We start from the raw sequence: 20,427 nt of genomic DNA, 5'->3' as shown, positions 1-20,427 counted from the left end.
ATAGTATTGAAAGGCCAATTACATTTTGAATTAGGGTAACATAGGACCTGATCCAGAACACTTTTACTCTCTGTTTTATCCAACAGATTGCAATAAATGGGACTACAAGCATAACTAATAAAATAAATAAGGATTGCAGGACTGGGCCTTTAGTGTGTCACTTTAGCAAGTCATTCTGAAACGAAGCATAGTCCTGTAACTCTCAATGAAATAACATGTGAATTATGACCTGTTAATTTATATTTTTTCCCTTTTTTGGTGTCATCAAGTATCCCCTTCAGAACAATAGTGGTGAGTCTATTGTCTCATCAAGTGCTGCTCCAGAATCTGTATGATATCTTGCTGGAAGAGTTTGTGAAGGGCCCTCCTCAGATGGAGGAGAAGACAGTGCAAGTTCCAGAAGCCAAAATGGCTGGTTTTCTTGGCTACATTTCCATGCAGAATTTGGCTGTCATCTTTGACTTACTGCTGGATTCCTATCGGACAGCCAGAGAATTTGACACTCGGCCTGGGTTGAAGTGCTTGCTGAAAAAAGTATCTGGCATTAGTGGAGCTGCCAACTTATATCGCCAGTCAGCAATGAGCTTTAACATTTACTTCCATGCCTTGGTCTGTGCTGTACTGACAAACCAGGAGAACATGACTGCAGAGCTGGTGAAGAAGACCCTATTTGAGGATGACGAAAGAAGCACAGACTCTTCCCAGCAGTGCTCTTCAGAAGATGAAGACATCTTTGAGGAAACTGCCCAAGTCAGCCCCCCAAGGGGAAAGGAGAAGAGACAGTGGAGGGCTAGAATACCCTCGTTGAGTGTTCAGCCAGTGAGCAATGCAGACTGGGCTTGGTTAATCAAAAGGCTTCACAAGCTGTGCATGGAACTCTGTAATAACTACATCCAAATGCACCTGGATCTGGAGAATAACATGGAGGAAGCGCCAGTTTTCAAAGGTGACCCTTTTTTCATCCTGCCGTCCTTTCAGTCTGAAACCTCTACCCCATCAACTGGAGGGCTGTCTGGGAAGGATACACCTTCAGAAGATGACAGAAGTCAAAGTAGGGACCATTTGATAGACAACCTGACTCCCAAGGGAGGGAGCGGAGAAATGCTGCTGCTCCCACCCTTGAGCCCTAAAATGGAGAAAAAGGACCAAGCCAGGAAAAAAGAATGGTGGGAGAGTGCTGGCAACAAAATCTATACCATAGCTACTGATAAAACTATCTCCAAACTCATGACAGAGTATAAAAAAAGGAAGCAGCAGCAAAACTTGGCCTCTTTCACCAAAGATGTCAAGGTGGAAAAGAAAGGAGAATTGCTGTGCTCAAGGGGACAGGATTCACCACTCCCCCAGCGACCGCAATATCTAGTGGAACAGGGCCAGATGAGGCATTCCTTCAGTGCCGGCCCAGAGATCTTGAGGCAAGAGAAGCGGCCTCGGTCAGGATCTACAGTCAGCTCCCTGAGCATATCTGTGCGAGATGCAGAGGCACAAATACAGGTAGGACACTTCAGTAGATTATAATAGGGTCTTGTCAAAATTGGTACCAAAGATTCCACCAAAGCATCTAGCATCAGAGATCTACTGAGTAATCACAGCAAGCTGGTATCGTTATGATCCTGCATTATGATCACATGAGAGAAGAAGTGTTCTGTAGAAGAATGGTCAGAGACTTCATGGAAATTGGAATGGGAGCTACTGGGTAAAATTTTGTAAAGTGTGTAAGTGACTTAGGAGCCTAGGTCCCATTTTCAAAAATAGCTTACCTAATGAATAGCCTGAGTCCCATAGGCTTCTAGTGAGACTTAGGCTGCTAATTGCTTGTCTGTTTTGAGAATGTGACTTAGCCTTCTATGTCACTTAGGCTATGTCTACATTCCAGCTGGGAGTTGCAGTTCCTAGTGCAGGTAGACACATTCACTTGGGCTTATCTTTAGCTAATGTCTACCTGGTCTGGGACGCTCACATTTCAGCTGCAGTAAAGACATAAAAATGTGTCAGACCTCTTGTGATTATGGCCTTACTTAATTTGCAATATTGCAGAAATTGCATATCCCACAATATGAAACTTCCACTGCAGTTTTCATTTAATTAACTTACTTTTCACAGGCCGCAATTTTGCATACAGTTTGTGGTTTGCCACTTACATTTTTCCCCATTACTACAGTTGAAACCCATTCATCCAAACTGCTAGCAGCTGGAGCTTGAGCTGTCAGCCCCATGCAAGATGCAGCTCCCATTATGAGCCTAACACATTAATGCCTACACTATAGTTGCAGTATAATGTCTATAAGAAATTAGCAGACATAATACAATACTTAACTGTTCTTATTGTTCCAGCAAACTTTTCTTAAACAAATAGGTCTTCTCTGGTTTTGCAAATTATCACAGTTAAGATCCATTGTTACTTTTCTGTAATTTTTTTCCATGTCATGTCCACAACTCAGCTGCAATTATTTGACAGTTGCCCACAATTTAAATAGGGCCTTATTTACAAGATGCTTGTAATAGAACTGCTTTTTTTTTTTTTTTTGGTCAATTTCAGACCAGAAATAGTGAACTGGTGACTGGTTACCATTTGCATCCCTGGATGAGACACACACTAAAGGCACCAATCTTTGAACTTATTTTGTGATAGGACACTATGTGAAGAAACAATGTAATGGTGATGTTCTTACTGTTAAGCCAACAGTACCTTCTGTATAATGGCATAAGGGATATATTGTGGATCTTCCTAATTTGTTGTACCCCGTGAACATGAAACATGCTAGCGCCTTTCTAGACTTATCTTGAGACTATGACAGCAAGAAATCTTTAGTTTCTGACCTGTAACATGACCCAAAAGGAGACTGTTCTGTCCCGAAGTGCAAGTAATTTCTGTCTTCAGTGGGATTCACTCATACACTGTTGGTGGAGATTACCTTCCTGGAACAAACTTTGCGGCACCTTGGAACAATGATGCAATTTGTGCCTCCCTCTAGAATGTGCTCTGAATGCCAGGGCCACAGAGTGACAGCTGGGTAATAACGAGCTGCCCTCCACAGAAAAAAACTATCCTGGTCATCTCTCCCCTCCCCGCTCAGCGCTGGCATGTGTTACATGAGGATCTGGCCCTTGCCCTTTGGAACCAAATTTCAGGCTCCATGACAGCTGCCCATTTTTTTCCCCACACAAGCTGCCTGTCAAGCTGGCTTTGGGTGCCCAGAGGCACAGTTGTGAGGCCTTCCTTCCTCTCCATTACTACCCTAACCAAATGAAATCATGGCTTGCAGTCTCAGCTCAGTGAAGAAAGGTTTCTTACATTTTAATTCCTGATCCAAATCTCCTGTGACTCTTCCCTTTGTAAAACAGTGCAACGATGAAGAGGGTTATGTCCATTTCAGTTTGAGTTTAAAGGAACAAAAGTCTCTCTCCCTGGATCCTTTTTCTCTTGGGAAAGGATGAGGGCCCCAGACTTCATCAAATAACAATCGCAAGGTGGATTCTAATGGCATACAAGGTTTGCAACAATCTGCTTTTAAGAGGTAGGGGGTGGGATTGAGACAAAGAGGCTGACTCTCATGTCAGTTGCATCAGTGATACCCCAGTGTAAACTCCATTAATTACTACTTTGTAGTTGTGTCTGATTTACAGAAGTGGCCACTCAGGCTATGTCTAGGCAGCTCCGTAGCCTCAAAATAAGCTATGCAAATGGTTTACCTTATTTGAAGGAGATTTTGAAATAGGCTATTTCAACAAGTGACACTGTCTCAGTGGTGCCACATACTGAAATAAAGCCCTGTTTGGAGTCATCCCTGTACTCCTCATGTGATGAGGTTTACTGGGATGCCACATAGCGTGCCCATTATCTCAAATTGTTTTGAGACACCGGATGAGTTGCACAGACACGGGTAGCTATTTGGGCATACTTTTATATCCTGTAATAGCGCCTGCAATCTAGACATAGCCTCAGTAGTAAATTGAAGCCCACTGTATGCTTATGCACTTCCAGTGGTGGCTATTTATGTAGCTGTTTGGTTTCTGATTCTATGCAGCATTTTTTTTCTTCTAATTTGTCTTAGGCCTGGACCAACATGGTGCTGACAGTTCTCAACCAGATTCAGACCCTGCCTGACCAAACATTCACGGCCCTCCAGCCAGCTGTGTTCCCCTGCATCAGTCAACTGACTTGTCATGTGACCGACATTCGTGTCCGTCAGGCTGTGAGAGAATGGCTGGGAAGGGTAGGAAGGGTCTATGATATCATTGTATAAAGGAAACGTTTAATTAACAAAGGGGGAAGGAATCAAAGGCTTTTATAGGTATACAAACATCATGCAGTTGCTGAAAGTAACTGGGGTGGAGGGAGCTACACATACAAGGCCTATTTGTGGTGATAAATTCTGAAATAGCAGGCCCTGCGAGGCATCCTCTGCCCACTTAAGACTGTATGTTTGTTTGTCATTCCCATACCAACAAAGGAAGTGCTACAGTTCCCATTAAGTTAATATGAAATGACACCAAGTGTTGAATCCAAAAATTGCTGGTAAATCAGGTTGGTATACAAAGGCTCAGTAAATTTGGTATTGGGTACTTTCATCTGTGAAAGTTAGATTGTGTATGAACTTGCTTCTGTTATGAGGAAAGGAGAAGTAGTAGTCAAAATCTGCCTGGATGCAAACTGGGGTGAAAGCAGCTGTGCTCACCCAATATGGAACTCACAGGTAATACCTATAATTCCCAAGATTTAGGACCAGAATTATCTATCTGGCCTCCATTTCTTGTACATGTAATGTTGTGGCCTCCACTAATAAAAGGATCGGTGGATTCATTAAATGGGTGAATACAGCTGACACTTAAACATCTAAGTGCAAGAGTTGATTGTGCTTGAAAACCCAGCCTGTAGTTAATTGGATCACCTACATCCCACATTTAGAAAGCTTTTTTTTTCCCCCCTACAATTATTCAGTTAAAGGCATAACAAGAGAAATCAGGAGGAGTAGTTGTTTGCTTGCAGCACTCTTCAAATTTTCCACATGAAACTAAAACACATCTGGGGAAAAAAAAAGTCACCAGAACAATTATTATATACCCCCCCTCCTCTTTAGTGACCTCGCTGCTTAGTAGTCATTCAAATGTACATTCTGTGCAGAAGTTTTAAGCTTGGGGTGTTGTGTGGCTACTTTCTGTTGCATCTCAGGAAGATCCCAGCTGTAAACCGTCCTCAGGAGAATCACCCCTGTAAAGGAGAGGCCACTGCAGCATAGCTTTGGGATAGTGGGTCCTTTTTGCTGCTAACCTATGGGGCATAACTTGAAGAAGGATGGAATTGTCAATGTCGTCTTCATCCCATTATCAGCAAAACCCTTGCCACTAATCCATAGGCAGATGCTATCCCACATTCAAGCCATTGGAATGCAAGTTAAGACCTCAAAACTGTTCATTAACCGAAAAAAAAAAAAACAACAACCCTTTTTGCTCTGACTTCAACCTGGTTTTGTCTGTGGTTGGTGGGTTTTTTTAGGGGGGTGGGTCGGAGGGATATTTGCTTTAAATTAACATGATTTAAAAAAGAAAGCCTACTAATTTTGACTTGAGAAACTGAAGTTTGTTTAAAGAGGTTGTTTTAAAAAAGGACATTTTTGGAACATTCAAAATTCTGTTCCCCAAGCTTTTCAAAAGGGAAAATGTTATAAAGTTGTCCCTTTTGCTGGAAATACTTTTGGCCTTAATGAATGGACATATTTTTGTATGAAAAATGTTTAAGTGAAACATTCCTTACCCGCACTAGCCCTTGCTTTCCTGCCCAGTGTTCTGCTCACCAGAACAACAACACGTTGCTCAGTCCTTCAGCTTTGACTTGCTTGGCTTTTGTTGTACGCAGCTACACTCCTGCATCTAACTGGCTCCATCATTTTCTTTTTTTTTTTTTTAATGCAACAACAACGTGCCCGCTTTTCCTGCCCATGCCTAAAAATGTAACAAGACATTGACAAAAATATTGCCGGCATTAAAAAAAATAAATAAATAGGGATTTTCTCTTGCAAATAATTTTGCAACTGTATGTCTAGCCCACCAGGATCGGTCTGTAAAACAACGCCAGTTTAACTCACCCACTTTTTACAGTTGCTGTTTTAACATTTTATGTAAATGGCTAAACAACCACAACCATGATAATTTCATGAATAATTTCTGTAAAAAGTGTGATATGAGGCCCAATGAACTCAAGAGAAAAAACAAACTCACTGGAGCTCATTCTCAGTTGTGCTAAGGCCGAGTTAGGTTTAAAGAGGGAAGAACTGGCCCCCTGGCTGTAGCCCCTCTGGGCACCTTTCCAACCACTGAAATAACAGCTCTCCTCCTCCCTTCCCACCCTCCTCTCAGCCCTCTACTGTACTGGGCAGGATGAGGGACCTCTCTGGATTGCACAGTGCTGTGGCCATTTTCTGTGGCCTGATGGGACAGAGGGTAAGTTAGAGCACAAGGAGTTCAGCATGCTGCTTCAAAACACCAAAATATGGGTCATATAAAGGTGGATTAAAGCTGCTAATGTTCTCTCCATCCCAGCCCAAGTAATAGAGGGCTTCTCAACATGGTGAGTTAGTACACAGAAAGCCAGAGTATGAATCTATGCCACACACCAACTTGCTGTGTTGCCTGTGTTTCTTCTATCTGCTTGCAAGCTGGGCTGTGACACTGTAGCCCTCTCTGCGAACAGTAAATTGTGTGGTTAAGTAAACACACCCAGTAGGTGAAGTAATAGTATCTTTTCTTCTTATAGTTATAAAAACTACTTCCCTCCCCCCACCCTGGTGTTTCTAATACACTGGGTCCAACATGGCTGCAACACAGCACACAACAATGTGATGAACTAGTCTTGAATCATGGGCCTTTTGTTCGAAACTTAAAGCTTTAGCTGTTTTGTTTTGAAAGCTAGTGTTTGGTGTGCGTAACACCTACTACTGTAACTGAAAGATTAGAGAGGGGAAAACATATATTGCTCTTAGACTGTGCAGTTGGCATCACTTTACATGTAGCAGTTTCACTGATTCGCCTCTTGCTGTAGCTCTTAAATGGGAGAAAAAAATTAAAATGGTAAAATGTGATTGTAAAACTTTGACCAATTGGCTGATGGAATCTGAGGTGGTTGAAATCTAATCAGTTTAAAAAAAAGAGAGAAAGTTGTGGAAATCTTAAACTATTGTGGAAAATGAAAGGTCTTGGCTTTAGGAAGAGAACTGGACACTAAATCAGAAAGTAATGGCAGAACAGATGATCCTTACCGAAGTATGTGGGTGCACTTTCTTTTGTGCAACAGATAGTGTTGGCCAACTACTTAAGGGACACGGTATCTTCTTTCAGACACCAGAGTCTTACAGCAATCATTAAACTTTATACTTCAAGCCCAGCTAACATAATAGCATGTAATGGTGGTTGCGTATGACCAGTTCAGTTGAAGAATTCATAACAGCCTTTGAAATCAGCCTGGTTTACAATGCATTACTGACAGACTCAGTTCTTTCTAACTCTGGGTTAGAGACTGCATACTTCAACTGATTTGCTTCTGTGTTTATTTCCATTTTCTGTGCCACACATTTGTGTGTGTTTGGTTTTTAATTGGAAAGAAGACCATGAATGTACAAGTTCTGCCAGCTTCTGCACCCTTGTAAATAACCTGCAGTAAATTATGGAATGTTTTCTCCATTGTTTAGTCAGTGAAAGAAACTGCTGCTGTGCTCTGATGAGATGCCATAAAACGTTTTCTTTTTTTTTCCTGTTTTGAAGGTGATTTTAAATATGCAGTGTTTTTATAAGGCTGTCCTGTCAAGGTAAACCTTTTAAGGGAACATTTTTCAACGGTTGCATGGGGGCTCTTGGGCAGTATTTATTAATGAGTTTATTTTGTGGCACCCTCTTGGAATGTTTAACATGCCCCTCACTAACATAACAGCTAAAACTTCAGAGCCCCTTCTCTGCCCTTTCTACAAAACAGATTCCAAATTCTGCTTTGGAACTCGTGGGCTATGCACACAGATCAAAAATGAAGAAAAATAGCCTTCACTGGTGAATTGCACCTTACCACCTGTCCTGATGCAGTGCGCCCACAAGAGCTAGCCTGTTTTAGATGCAGCATGGCCCCATTGCTCATGTTGCTGTGTCACTGCACTGGGAATTTTCTTCTGACAAAATGAGCTAGAGCTCTTAGAGGGCGTGGCCCTTGATGCAAACCTCCTTAGGCATGCAGTAAATAAGGCTGGTACCATGCCCTTCTTGAGATTTGTGTCTCAAGGCACTTAAGACCCAGTACTGCACAGGTGTTCCATGAGCAACTCATAGGTGTGCTGCAAGCATTTGGAAAAATAAGTATATATTTTCTGTTTTTAAAACTCGATTCAATGTTACTTCTTGGTTGCTATGATACCTGATTAAATTAATTCATTTTGGTTTTGCTGTGTCTGTTGCTGGATTGTGTTCGTTTTTTTTTGAAGAAAATGTTCATAGATATTCCATATAAAAATTATTTTGTTTGGTGTCCTGTGGTCTCAACGTTTAAGAAACACTGCTCTAGTGTATCTCCTGAGATGCACGTGAAATTTGAGGATTCCCCTATTCCCACCCCAATTTTCATAAATTCTGTTGATTTTAAAGGAATTCACTGGATTTTAATTGGCCTCTTTTGTCTTTGTCAGCTTAAAAAAAGGGATTGCCAAGTTAACTAGCACATTTGATTTTTCTGTAATATAAACAAATATCACTAGGCTGCAAAGGATCCATTTTCCCCACCCCACCCTCTTCATTCCTTAGAGTTCATGAGGCTACAACAGCATAAAATTACTTTAGCAACCGTTACTAGCAGCACACAAGCATAAACCCCTGTATATTGCATAAATGCTCTGGACAGCTCACCATCTCTGTCTCCTGCTGACCTGCTCCCTCCGGTTCAGTTTAATCAATGCCTCAACTTGGAACACACACTGCACAGGGCCCATTCTTCAGCATAGTCAGTGTCCTCATGTACCAGACAAATAGGCAGAAGCTTTGGCCATGAAAATACAAGTAAAGGAGTGCAGCAAAGTTCTGTTTCTGTAATGACTGCATGTAATAAACTAGCTGTGGATTTATATTCAGAGAGGCAGGCTAAAACTTTAGAAGAGAATAGACACCTTTTTGGAAGTCTGGGGCATTGCACTGGCATAAACCTAGTGGAATGCAATACAGAATAAGGCTATAGCATCATACCACTAAATTGCCCCTTCATTTTGGGACTTCATTTACTTATATGGTTTTCTCTCATTTTTGCTATTGTAAAGAGCTGAGCAGCTGAACCAGGAAACAGTTTCTTTAGCAAAAGTATCATCCTGGGAACGTTCTTGTACTACACTGTCTTGTTTCCCCCCATTTTAATCTTGGTCCCAAATTTGGATTGAGCTAAAGTGAGAATGAGAGAAACTACCACCATTCAACGAGTAGGACTGAGCTGTGCTGGTAGAATGGTGCAAGTAATGAACTTGGAACAGTGAATAAGTGTCATAATCAAAATGGCTGTGACTCCTTAAAGCCTAGATATGTGGCAAACACACCTTTCTACACAGAGGCGAGGAGGAGGACACTGATGGCTGCTGCTGCTGCAGTTCTGCGACGACCTAGCCAGGTACCATACAATGAGGCATACAGTTGCGGGGGGGTGTTGTCACAACAGATTTTTTTGCAGGCCTTGGCATCTGTACTTGCAGGTCCCCTAATTGCATTTGGGATATTTTCCTTTTATAATAAGGCACCCAACTCCTTTGTCCCTTCCTACAGTGAACAGAAACCAAAGCCAAAGGGAGCTGATCCTCCAATTGCCACCTTACAATTATGCCAAAGATCTAACATTTTCCTGTTTGAAAGTGACCCTGAGATTTAACTACAGTATTCCCACAGTGATTGCCCTAACAAGCATTTTACTACAGAAAACTCCCAGAATTTCACCTGTATGGTTATGAGGCACCTCTGATAATTTTCAAGAAACTAACTGGCCTTGTGAAGGCAGCTAGAACATTTGGTTTACATTCTACACAATTCCTACATAGTTACCTACACACAGGTCCTCAAAAGTAGTTAGGCCTTCATACCTTCAAGGATCTGGACCCTAATGCTCAGCTAGCTGTAATTCCCAGATATCTGGTCTCCAAGCTTACCTTGTATCCTTTAGACAAGGAAATACTGCCTCATACCTGCTGTGTTCTTTTGTGCCACTAAGTCTGTTTGCCCAATAGGTGACTGTAAGCTGGCTTGCAAAAATGTATTTTGTGTATATTTTATTCAAACTGAATTCAGAAAGGAAAATATTTTAAAACAAATTATAAATTGTATTTATGTTGCTTGTGTTGTAGAATAAAGAAGCAAATGCAAAAAAAAAAATTTCTAACTGTTGTTTTTGCTAGGACGGCATCCTACAGTCCTTTCACAGTTCAGGCAACTGAAAGAGTAGATTTGAGGGAGAACCATGGAATACTAATTCAATGGCAACATTTCCCCTCCTTTGGTGCTGACTTTGGCGGTTTAGCCACCCAATTCCCTTTGAAATGAAAGGGGAGCTGAGAGACTGTCACTTTTGAAAATGTTACCCTAAATCTCCTGGTCAAAATGGACAAAGCGTTTCCGTGCCTAAAGACACAAACTGGCACCTTGTGGGATGTTCAGTTCCCATTTAAGTCAATGTTAGCCCTGGGGCTTGGACTTCAGTGAGAGTTAGACATCTACGCTGCAACAAAAGACCCCAGGGCACCTGCTTTCATGTTCAGATGACTAAAAGGCTCCCATTTTCAAAGACCACAACAAAGCCAAAGGCCTTTAGACACTTTTTTACCCAAAGTCCTAGTCAGCTTTTGAAAACCCCCAATCATAGTTTAGCAAATCTAAATTGTATTTAACAAGGTTGTTACACCCACTAGTCAAAATAAATGCTTTAAAGACCAGTTCTTGATCATTCTCTGAATTTAGCTCTAAGTCTACAGCAGCTTGAAAACACTAGTTGCTAAATTATAGTGGCACCATGATAAGAGAAACTTAAGGTACAATAATCCATTTTTGGATGCTAAATGTAGTAATTATCATTCACCATTCTGGCTGGTTTTACTAAGGAGGAAGAGGTATCAGATGTACTGCACCAAGATTCCCTGCCCCCCCCCCGCCCCCAGCAAAATGGAGGGTGAAATGGAGCTGTCCCCTAACAGGCATGTGCAGGTGGAGTAAAACCAGATTTTGAGTTGCCATACAGGTTAGAAGACAAGGTTAAAGAGAGTTGCACTGGCCCCTTTCCCCTTGAGTCACTCCAGCCTATTTTAAGCAAAATGAAAGGATAGCTGGAGCTTTGGAGACACGTCTTCACAGGGTTTGCCGCCAGACTTGTGGTCTCTTCTTTAGCACTTGGGGAAAAAAGTGTCAAGCAGCTCTAATGCTGGTTAACAAACTGCAAAACATTTTATGGACGTTGTTGACAGGGCCTGTTGCCCCCCCTCATTTAAAAAAATGAAAATTTTGCTTAAATTAAAAAAAAAAATGTTGGCCAGCTCCAAATACAGTGAATTGTACTGGTGTAATGAGAGTGGGCCTCTGGTTTTGGGTGCAATAGAAAGATGCCGTTACATTACCACACAGACCTGTGCCCCACAAATCCTTGTTCACTCAAACTCGAGAGCTAAAGTGAGATATGCCCTTAATGCAGCTGCCCCCGTCTTCCATTGTGCTGTTGTGCAAAGAGAACTGTACTCAGAGTACAGAGGACTAAAATGTTGGCATTGTTTTAATAATATGATGACACTCTTTTTGCAAAAAGTGGAGGTATGTTAAAACCCAAGCTCTAGGTCCAATTCCTTTCCGGATCATTACATTTTGCTGCCTAAAGCTCTCCTGTAACATCAGTTGGATTGTTTTTATTCCTTTTTAAACAGTGTTGCTGGAGCAGAACAGCTAGTAGATAATCAACCTAGGTGGTGTACAGTGAGACCCCCCAACTTAGGCAGGGTTGCATTCTCACAACCACACATAAGTCAAGTTTCCTGTGCAACTTGGGGGAGCCAGGAATTGGATGAGGGCACCCAGCCGTGGTCAGTTTCCTGTCTACAGCAAGTGGAGGGGAGGCAGGGACCAGGCAGCAGCCTGGCTCCCCTTGGCTTCTGAGAGAGCTGGGAAACTGACCAGGACCCATGCTGGTCAGTTTCCTGGCTCCCACAGTGAGGGAGGGAGCTGGGAACCATGCAGCAGCCTGCCTCCCAGCACACTGCTGGTCAGTTTCCCAGCTCCTGCCAGCAAATGGAAGCCTGGAGCCAGGGTGCTGACTGGATCCTAGCTCCCTGCCACTCTGGGAACCAGGCACAACTTCTTCCCAAGTTTCTCCCAACTGGGGGAAGCCGGGCAAGCAGCCACAGAGGTATGGCTTCCCCCAGCTTGGAGAAGCCACCTTGGGTGGACAGCTGTAGCAGCCTGGCTTCTCCCAGCTGGTGGAAGGCAGGGAGAAGCCATGCCACTGTGGCTGCCAACCCAGCTTCCCCCAGCTGGGGGAGCCAGGCAGGCAGACCACTGCAGAGCAGCTTCAAGTTGCACTTAACTCACGTTAATGCAAGTTAATTGCAACTCAAACTCACCCATTCCAGGGCTTTCCTGTAATCTCTCCTTCTCAGGGGTGAGTGATTCCTTGTCTCTCCAAGGCCTGCCTTCTCACACTGATTTTGCACCTTTCATATCAGAGGCATGACACTGGGTTTAGACCAGCATAAGCGGAGGATCAGGCCCACCCTCTGTAAAGTGCATTGTGCACGTAAAATAAAGTATCGTGTTTCTTTCAGCTTCAGAGAGGACACGTGTTCTTCCTCCATGTCTTGGCTTAAATTCCAACTGTTTGTCAGGAAAGTGGCTATGATAAATATTTAATTGGTGAGGTTTTTTAATCTCAAGGACTGTGTGCCCTTCAGCAGAGCCAAGGAGTTCATAAACCAGGCAGAATAGAAATACAAACTTAAGGCCCTGCTTTGGCTTTCATTAATTGGTAAACAAAGTTTGCCATTAGTTCACTCATATGAGGGCACCTGCTCCAACTCATCAACTATACATTGTCTTTTATTTATAACTGCCTGACTGTCATGTCACTAATTCTCCAAGCGTGATGTACAATCCACTCCTATTTTGTCCAAGTGTGTGAACAGTTTAGCCCTTGTAAAATCTATAATGTCCATTTCACAGAACTAACATGAAGGTAGGTGTTGAACACATGATGGCGCTTTCAGTTTCCAGAATTGAAAGTAGGTCTTGCTCTCTTTTCAAGCATTCCTATCTCTCTGCACAGAAAGGGATCCCACTTTTTACAACTCACTTTCAGGGAGACTAGGCCTAAGATCAAGATTCGGGGGAGGAGACACCCTTCTTTCATAGTGATGCCCATTTAATTCCATCCTTACCACAACCATCTTTGCTGAGTCACATGCTTGAGAGATTCCCCCAAATGGTTTAGAACAACAGCCAACATGGGTAACATTTATAACACTGAGTTGGTGGCCACACTAGCCCCTCCTTTCAGAGACGTTATGATAATGTAGCACTTTGGGATGAATATGCAGCACCTCATTAGCATTATGGCAACCCCACACGTTCCAAAATGCAGGCGGCCCGTGTACCAGCGGAGCCTTTTGAAACAACCCCGATTTCGAAAGGCCCTTATTCCCATCTGGCTTTGGGAATATAAGGGGCTTTCGAAATCAGGGGTCTGTTTCAAAAGGCTCCCTGGGTACATGGGCAGCCTTTCCAAACTGGCGGTTTTGAAGTGCATATGGCTGCCATTATGCTAATGAGGGGCTGCGTAGTCATAGCAGCACCTCATTCACACATCCCAAAGTGCCACATTATTGTAGCTCCTCCAAAAGGAGGGGCTAGTGCAGCCACAGCCTGAATGTGAAGTTGACCAAAGATTGAGGAAGAGTCTGCGGTGCCCTTTGGCAATTCTGTTTCCAGATCTGATGTGGGTCTGTCCCACAAAAGCTCATCACCTAATAATTTACTTTGTTAGTCTTTAAAGTGCGACAGGACTGCTTTTTCTGTTTTGTAGCCATGCAGTTCCACTTGGCCAGATAAGTCAGTTTATTGCAATATTAAATATTGCCATCTTTCTTGCAAGACTGTCCCTCCTGATTTAGCTCAAGGCGCTTGACAAACATACAGCAGGCCATAAAGGAAATTACTAAATGAGTGGAAAATGGAGGCCTTTCCCTCCATTGTAAAGCTATTCAAATGCACCAGCACAGAACTTTCTCAGGCATAGCTTAGGATGCTGCTTACTTTTGCACCCACGATATGGTCCCTAACAGAGTGAAACCCTCTTTGGGCCCTCCTCATGCTCAAAAGAGCTTTGGAGATGGCCCAGAGCAAGGTCTCTCCTTTGCACCATGCAAAGTCTAGAGTACTGGCCACTTGGAATATTACCAGCTGCACAGGAGCTGAAGCAGGCCTGCTGCTTGTAGGGAAGGCAGGGGGATGAGAACGAAGGCAGTTGCCCTGGGGCCCAGCGATTCAAAAGGTCCTGGGGCTCCAGCTGCCAAAACTTGCAGTAGCAGCTGGGGCAGGCAGAGCCCTGAGCCATTTAAATAGCTGCTGGAGCACCACACTGCGCTGTGTGCCCCAAGACGCACTTACGGTGCAAGTCAGGGCAGTGCTGAGGGCTATCTGCCCCAGCCCCACCCCGTCTGGGAGCGTCAGGGCTCCTTTTCGAGTGGCACGCTGCGTGTCGAAAGTGGGGGGCGCCACAAATCCCCTATGACCCTGGGAAGTTATAAAGTAAAGCCTGCGTATAGACAATGTGTTTTGTGGGCCCCCCACTTTCCACACTCAGAGTGAGAGTGGGGAAGGAGCCCTCACATGGTGGTAGGAGTGGGATTCATTCCAATTGCCTGGGAGACATCCTCTCCCTCCGACTCCCCAGCAGACAAAAGACCCCCTAAAACTGCACTTATTCTCAGTTCAAAAAAACTCACTCCACTCCCATGGGCTCACCGGAGCTGAAGTTCCCTCAGGAAGAGATTAACCCCTTCCCTGCACTCATTCATGACAGGGAGTGTGCAGCAATGCTCCCCGTTTTGTGCAGGAGCCTGCAGAGGCTGTTAGCTCTGCTGGGCTGAAGCAATGGTTTAGTGTTTGCCATTGTCCCCCTCTCACTGCATTCAAGCAGCTCAACCACGTTCTCTCTTACACTTTCATGAAGTATTGAATTTCGATCATGTTAATCCTTAACCGTAAAGGATGTAATTCAATTAACATGCCTTAATGCATTAGTCTCGTGCTCCAAGCTGCAGTATTTTAAGGCTACTATAGGAGGCCTTGCTTAGCACTATAACTTTTGGCTGAACCAGACAAATAGGAACTGACATGAGAGCAACTCCTGATCATAGATGCTGAGCCCAAAACATCCAACTGCTCCTCATCAAGCTTACAAACAGATTCAGTCACCCCTGAAAGAAATCTCTACAGCCCTCTGTGAACAACCAGGCTATATCTACCCAAGAGGCTTCTTCCGGCAAAACTGGGCTTTTGTTGGGACAAACCACGGAGTGTCTACACGCACTTTGTCAATAAAGCCTGGCACATCCGCTGGCACTGTTGTAGCTCTCCCCATTCAGGTGTAACACCTCTCAACAATGCTCTGTCAACAAGAGAGCTGTGTAGTTGCTCTGGGGCCCTTTTGTCAACAGACAGGCTTCCAGTTCCCTGGGCAGCCCTATTAGATGAGCTTCCAGTCAGCTGTTCTGTCAAAAGAGGGCCAGGTAGTCTGTCTGCTCTCTGTCGACAGAGCAGATTGCGCTTTCGATCTGCTTTTATGTGTAGATGTGATCCGTCGACAGACGTTTTGCCAGGAAATTCCTTCCAATAGCGACTTCTTTCGACAGAAGCTTCTCATGCAGTCTCAGCCCTAGAACTCAGTTACATTCCGCCACCGCGAATATAAAGAAAATAAAGTGGGTATGGGTGACAGACAGGGCCAAAAGCTTTTGGCACTTTCCATGGAAAATAGCAGCACAGATTTGAGGGTTGTCTTATTTTGAGTACATTCCATGAAAAAGGTTAATTTTTGTGATGAATGCAGTATTGAGATAAAAAAGCGGTCGATTTCCTTTAGCTCTATAATTTCATTATCTACTAGGAAACTATTTAGTGCAGCGCATGTACTTCGAATATCATGTAGCACCCAAGTCTGATTTTTTTTTTAAGTTCCTAATTTTCAGCATCCTTCCCGTCTGTCTACAAGACCCGTCCCTGCACCAATGGGAATTTATGCACAGATAGAAAATCCGGGTGTTTGGCCAATGGTGGGAAATAAGCAACTTGTGAGCCAAACAGTCCCTTTATTTACCAGTGCATCCGCGCACCTTTTCCATCCAGGTGCAGAATAATTTTTGTGTGCACTGAAGCATGGGCAACTGTGCACCACCTGTAGAAACAAACGAAAAACTAGCTGAGGGTGCTTTGCTAATCAGCTGGGAGGCATTTGAATCTCTCCTGAATGGCTGTACAAGTGCACAGCTTACAGGGAACACTGGAGTCCTCAGTCCAGCCCCTTGCAACTCCCCTTGGCAGTGGTTTGCCGTGTGGGTGAATGGGAACATGAACCCCATCCACTGGGAGCTGCGAGTGGCTATGCCAGTGGACACTCTGGTAAATAAAGCATCCGGCAGCCCTCCAGTGGCTAACCCTGATGAACTGCATCCAGCCAGCAGTCTGCTTATTGCCCACCCCAGTGTTAGGTGCATAATTAACAAGTTTGTGCGGGGACTACTTTTTACTAAATGGCTATACCAATGCCTAGCACACTGGTCTAGTTGTGTCTGCCACATGTTACTTGGATGCAAATAATAATTGTGTGTGTAACTGATCAACTCAGCTGAAACTTACCTTACAAACTGAGTGCTTTTAACCCTCAAACTCCCAGTGACTCCAGGGATCGGTGAAGCTCCCCTGTTGAATCAACAGTTCCACTATATTCCTATTAAATACGTGTGTGTGTTTTATGGCTTCAGTGTAGCCATCCAGATGCAATGGATACATGGAAAATTAGTCTGAAATAAGGTGACTGTGTGACTGTCACAGAAGTGAGAGTCAGGCTGCTGCTTTCTTGTCTCAGCAGTGTCACTGATGTGCACTGGGACCTTGGGCAAGTCCCTTTACCGCTCTGCACCATAGATTCTCCATTAGTGAAAGTGGAGATAACTATTCTCACCTGCTTCTGTTATAGCAATTCATTGTTTTTTTGTATTCAAAATCTGCATCATTAGTGATACTGCAGTGCCTAGAAACCCCAGTTGAGCGCAGAGTCCAATTGTGCTAGGTGCTGTATGAACACAGAGTGAGAGACGGGCCCTGCTTCAATGAGGCCGTGCTGTAAACAAGGTAAACGGGGATGTTAAATTAGAAGGGAGAGAAACATGCCAGCCTCTGGAAGTATTGGACATTTAATACATAAGGAAAGAAGGCACAGATAGATCAAGTGATTTTCCCATAGCTATGCAGAAAGTCTGTGGCAGAGCCAGGAACCAAACCAGATCTTTGGATTCCTAGTCCAGTGCTTTAAATTCTCTCTCTCTTTTTCATAAGGATGAAATACATGTAGGTTTTCTAAAGCTTCTCCTGTGTTTAGGCCCACAAGTCCCCCAAGGGACGGTCGAGCAGAGCTGAACTTCAAAATTATTTAGGTGCTTTTGAGAATCCCACTCTACAACATTCCAGTGTTCTTAGATTTTAAACATGTTGCCCTGCTCTCAGGGGTGAAAGTAACTTAAGTTTCTTACAAGTATCAGAGGGGTAGCCTGTTAGTCTGGATCTGTAACAGCAACGAAGGGTCCTGTGGCACCTTATAGACTAATGGAAAAGTTTTGAGCATGAGCTGGTCCAGCACCTGATGAAGTGAGTCTGTGCTCACGAAAGCTCATGCTCAAAACTTTTCTGTTAGTCTATAAGGTGCCACAGGACCCTTCGTTGCTGTTAAGATTCTTACAGGTACTGTGGTATTGCACCCCACCAGGGGTAAGGCGGGGGATGCTTATGGTAAGGGATGGAAGATGCAATAAGATGGTATGTGTAAGAGATTTAAGTGTGGGGAGGAATATGGGGGAGGGCACAGAGTAGAGGGTTAGAGTGGGAGATGGAGGCTCAGAGCAGTGGGGTTTGACAGGGGGTGTTCAGATAGTTGGGGAAGATCCCTAAAGTTCTGGGGACACATGGCTGCCGTCCCCCATTTCACCAGCTCCCCCAGCCCCCGCATGCTCCTGAGGTGCAGGGCCTATCAACTGGACAGCTCTGAGGAGAGCTCGGAGAGCCTGCCTGGGAGCAACTACAGTCCAACTCTGGACTGGTCTCCTTGTGGCTGTGGGTCCACATGGAAGGCCTGTCCTCTGTGCCCCCTAGCTGCACCCCTGACATAAAAGACTTGACAGTGATCCTTCTCACCAAGCCTGAGATGCACTGATGTGACTTCCAGAATGACCATCAGTAAAGAAGTTACTGCCCAGAGGACTGATGTGACAAAGGTGACCAGAAACAAAAGATCAAAATGGCTTCAAGCCTGGACAATCCACGACAATATCAAATTGCATAGGAAGTAAAGGACAAGAGGGAAATCATTGTATAAACCGATTGCACACATCTTGTGCAGGGGAGAGAGAGGTTACAAAAGGTTTTTGGTGACAAAATGTTCCATGCAGCAACGTAATTAATCCCCTCATGGGAAAAATATGAGTATTGGATTCCTGGCTTGAATTAAGAAGCATTTGAGCACTCAGACATCTCACTATTCAGGTACAGTCCCAGCTGCTCTGGTGTTCATCAGAGCAGATCTTACATCTCTCTTGCATACATTACCTTTTCTTTTAAAAGAACACTAAATAATTTAAATACAGTCAGATAGGCTCTTGTGGCAGCTCAAACCTCTAGAGAACAAAGACTATTAGTTTGCAAAGCAAGCATGAAACAGAAAAGGTGCCAGATGAAATTTAGCTTGCCTAATCATTTTTCTAGATACACTCTCAATCAAATTTTCTTCATCGTTTTTCGGGAAGAAAGGGAAAGGGAAGTTCTGCACAACAGAGTTTGCTGTAGACCCCTTTGTGTTCCTCCTGGATTACACTCATGGAATTCCAAGACTACACACACACTCAGGAGAGCAAGTATCAGAGGGGTAGCCGTGTTAGTCTGTATCCACGTAAACAACAAGAAGTCCTGTGGCACCTTATAGACTAACAGATATACTGGAGAACAAGCTTTTGTGGGCAAAGACCCACTTGTCAGGATTCATCAGGAGAGCAAATGTCCTTGGTGAGGGACACTGTCCCTTCCAACTTGGAGACTGACACCTGAAACCAAATGCATCCGAAGAGTTGAAAAAATAGGAAAACTGAAAAAAAGCAAGGCCCTGGTTCTGCCCCTTGGATTAAGCTGTTCAGGCAACGGCACCATGGGATCCTCAAGTGGTTTCCCTCCATGCCCCATCTTACCATATGGCCTAGGAAAGAAGAGTATTCCTACACCACTAGGGGTACCATATAAAGAAAGAGGACACCCCTGCGAGGGAGCGTAACAGTATCTGCCAACTCATGTGTGTCTCAGTGAGTTACAGGATATCTAGTACATTAATACAAGGTGAGTTGGTAGATACTGATACAGATACACACCCTCTCAGGGGTGTTCACTTTTTTGAAAGGTTAAATATAGTAATCCTATTCACAGGGAGCATCCAGGAGTCAGACACATCCCCTGGTACTGCCAGTGGATCAAAGATTGTGTGGAAAAATGGCGGCAGAAGAACTGTACCAGAAGTAACAAATCAGTGAGAGACCTGTTTCAATACATGTCTATCAGCAACAAGGCCAGGCAGCAACTAATCCTGTTGCAAGTTAATTTATCACTGACAGGTATCTCAGTTAACTGGGAAAACTATCACAATTAAGGCTCAGTCCTTGATTTTAAGTAATTTTATACTTAATTTCATTTCAGGTAGAAGTGCTGATTATCAGGTGCTGAATAAGTAGCGTGCACATGAACATACATTCAGCGTGCAGTGGCCATCGAAAAAGCTAACAATGCTAGGAATCAACAGGAAAGGGACAGATAATAAGAAAGTAAACATAATGCTACTGTCTGGTTGCTCCAATCACGAAAAAGGGTATAAGGGTTAGAATCCTGAATTTCAGAATTTCCTCATCCAGCTACATCTGTGGTCCAGCAGGACCACCAATCTTCCAGGACCAGAGAGTCCCAGGGCTGAGAGAGGGAGAAGCCAGCTAAACCAGTAGCTGGAGCTCTTGGTAGGGCAGCCACAGCAGGGGTGGCAGCAAGTGGGAGCCAGCAGCGGCCAGGGAGCCCGGGCCCAGGGGCAGCACCAAGAGAGACTTGCCCCAGGAGCAGTTGCCAGGGGAAGTGGCAGCTCACAGCGGCTCA

General features: G+C 44.0%; 1 protein-coding gene across 2 annotated transcripts in view; it reads left to right on the top strand.

Annotated features, from left to right (window-relative positions):
* Positions 1–10,363, top strand: part of ARFGEF3 (ARFGEF family member 3) — a 128,064-nt gene extending 117,701 nt beyond the window's left edge. For both annotated transcript variants that reach the window (XM_074990480.1, XM_074990479.1), the window contains exons 33-34: positions 270–1,494; positions 4,056–10,363. In XM_074990480.1, coding sequence (XP_074846581.1) covers positions 270–1,494; positions 4,056–4,247 — 1,417 coding nt within the window. In that variant the 3' untranslated portion in view covers positions 4,248–10,363. The remainder of the gene's footprint in view (positions 1–269; positions 1,495–4,055) is intronic.
* The last annotated feature ends 10,064 nt before the right edge of the window (positions 10,364–20,427 follow it).

The sequence above is a fragment of the Carettochelys insculpta genome, chromosome 3 (assembly GCF_033958435.1).
Source record: "Carettochelys insculpta isolate YL-2023 chromosome 3, ASM3395843v1, whole genome shotgun sequence".
Classification (NCBI taxonomy): Eukaryota; Metazoa; Chordata; order Testudines; family Carettochelyidae; genus Carettochelys; species Carettochelys insculpta.
Note: the sequence above shows the minus strand (reverse complement) of the source record. Positions and strands in the feature narration are given on the sequence as shown.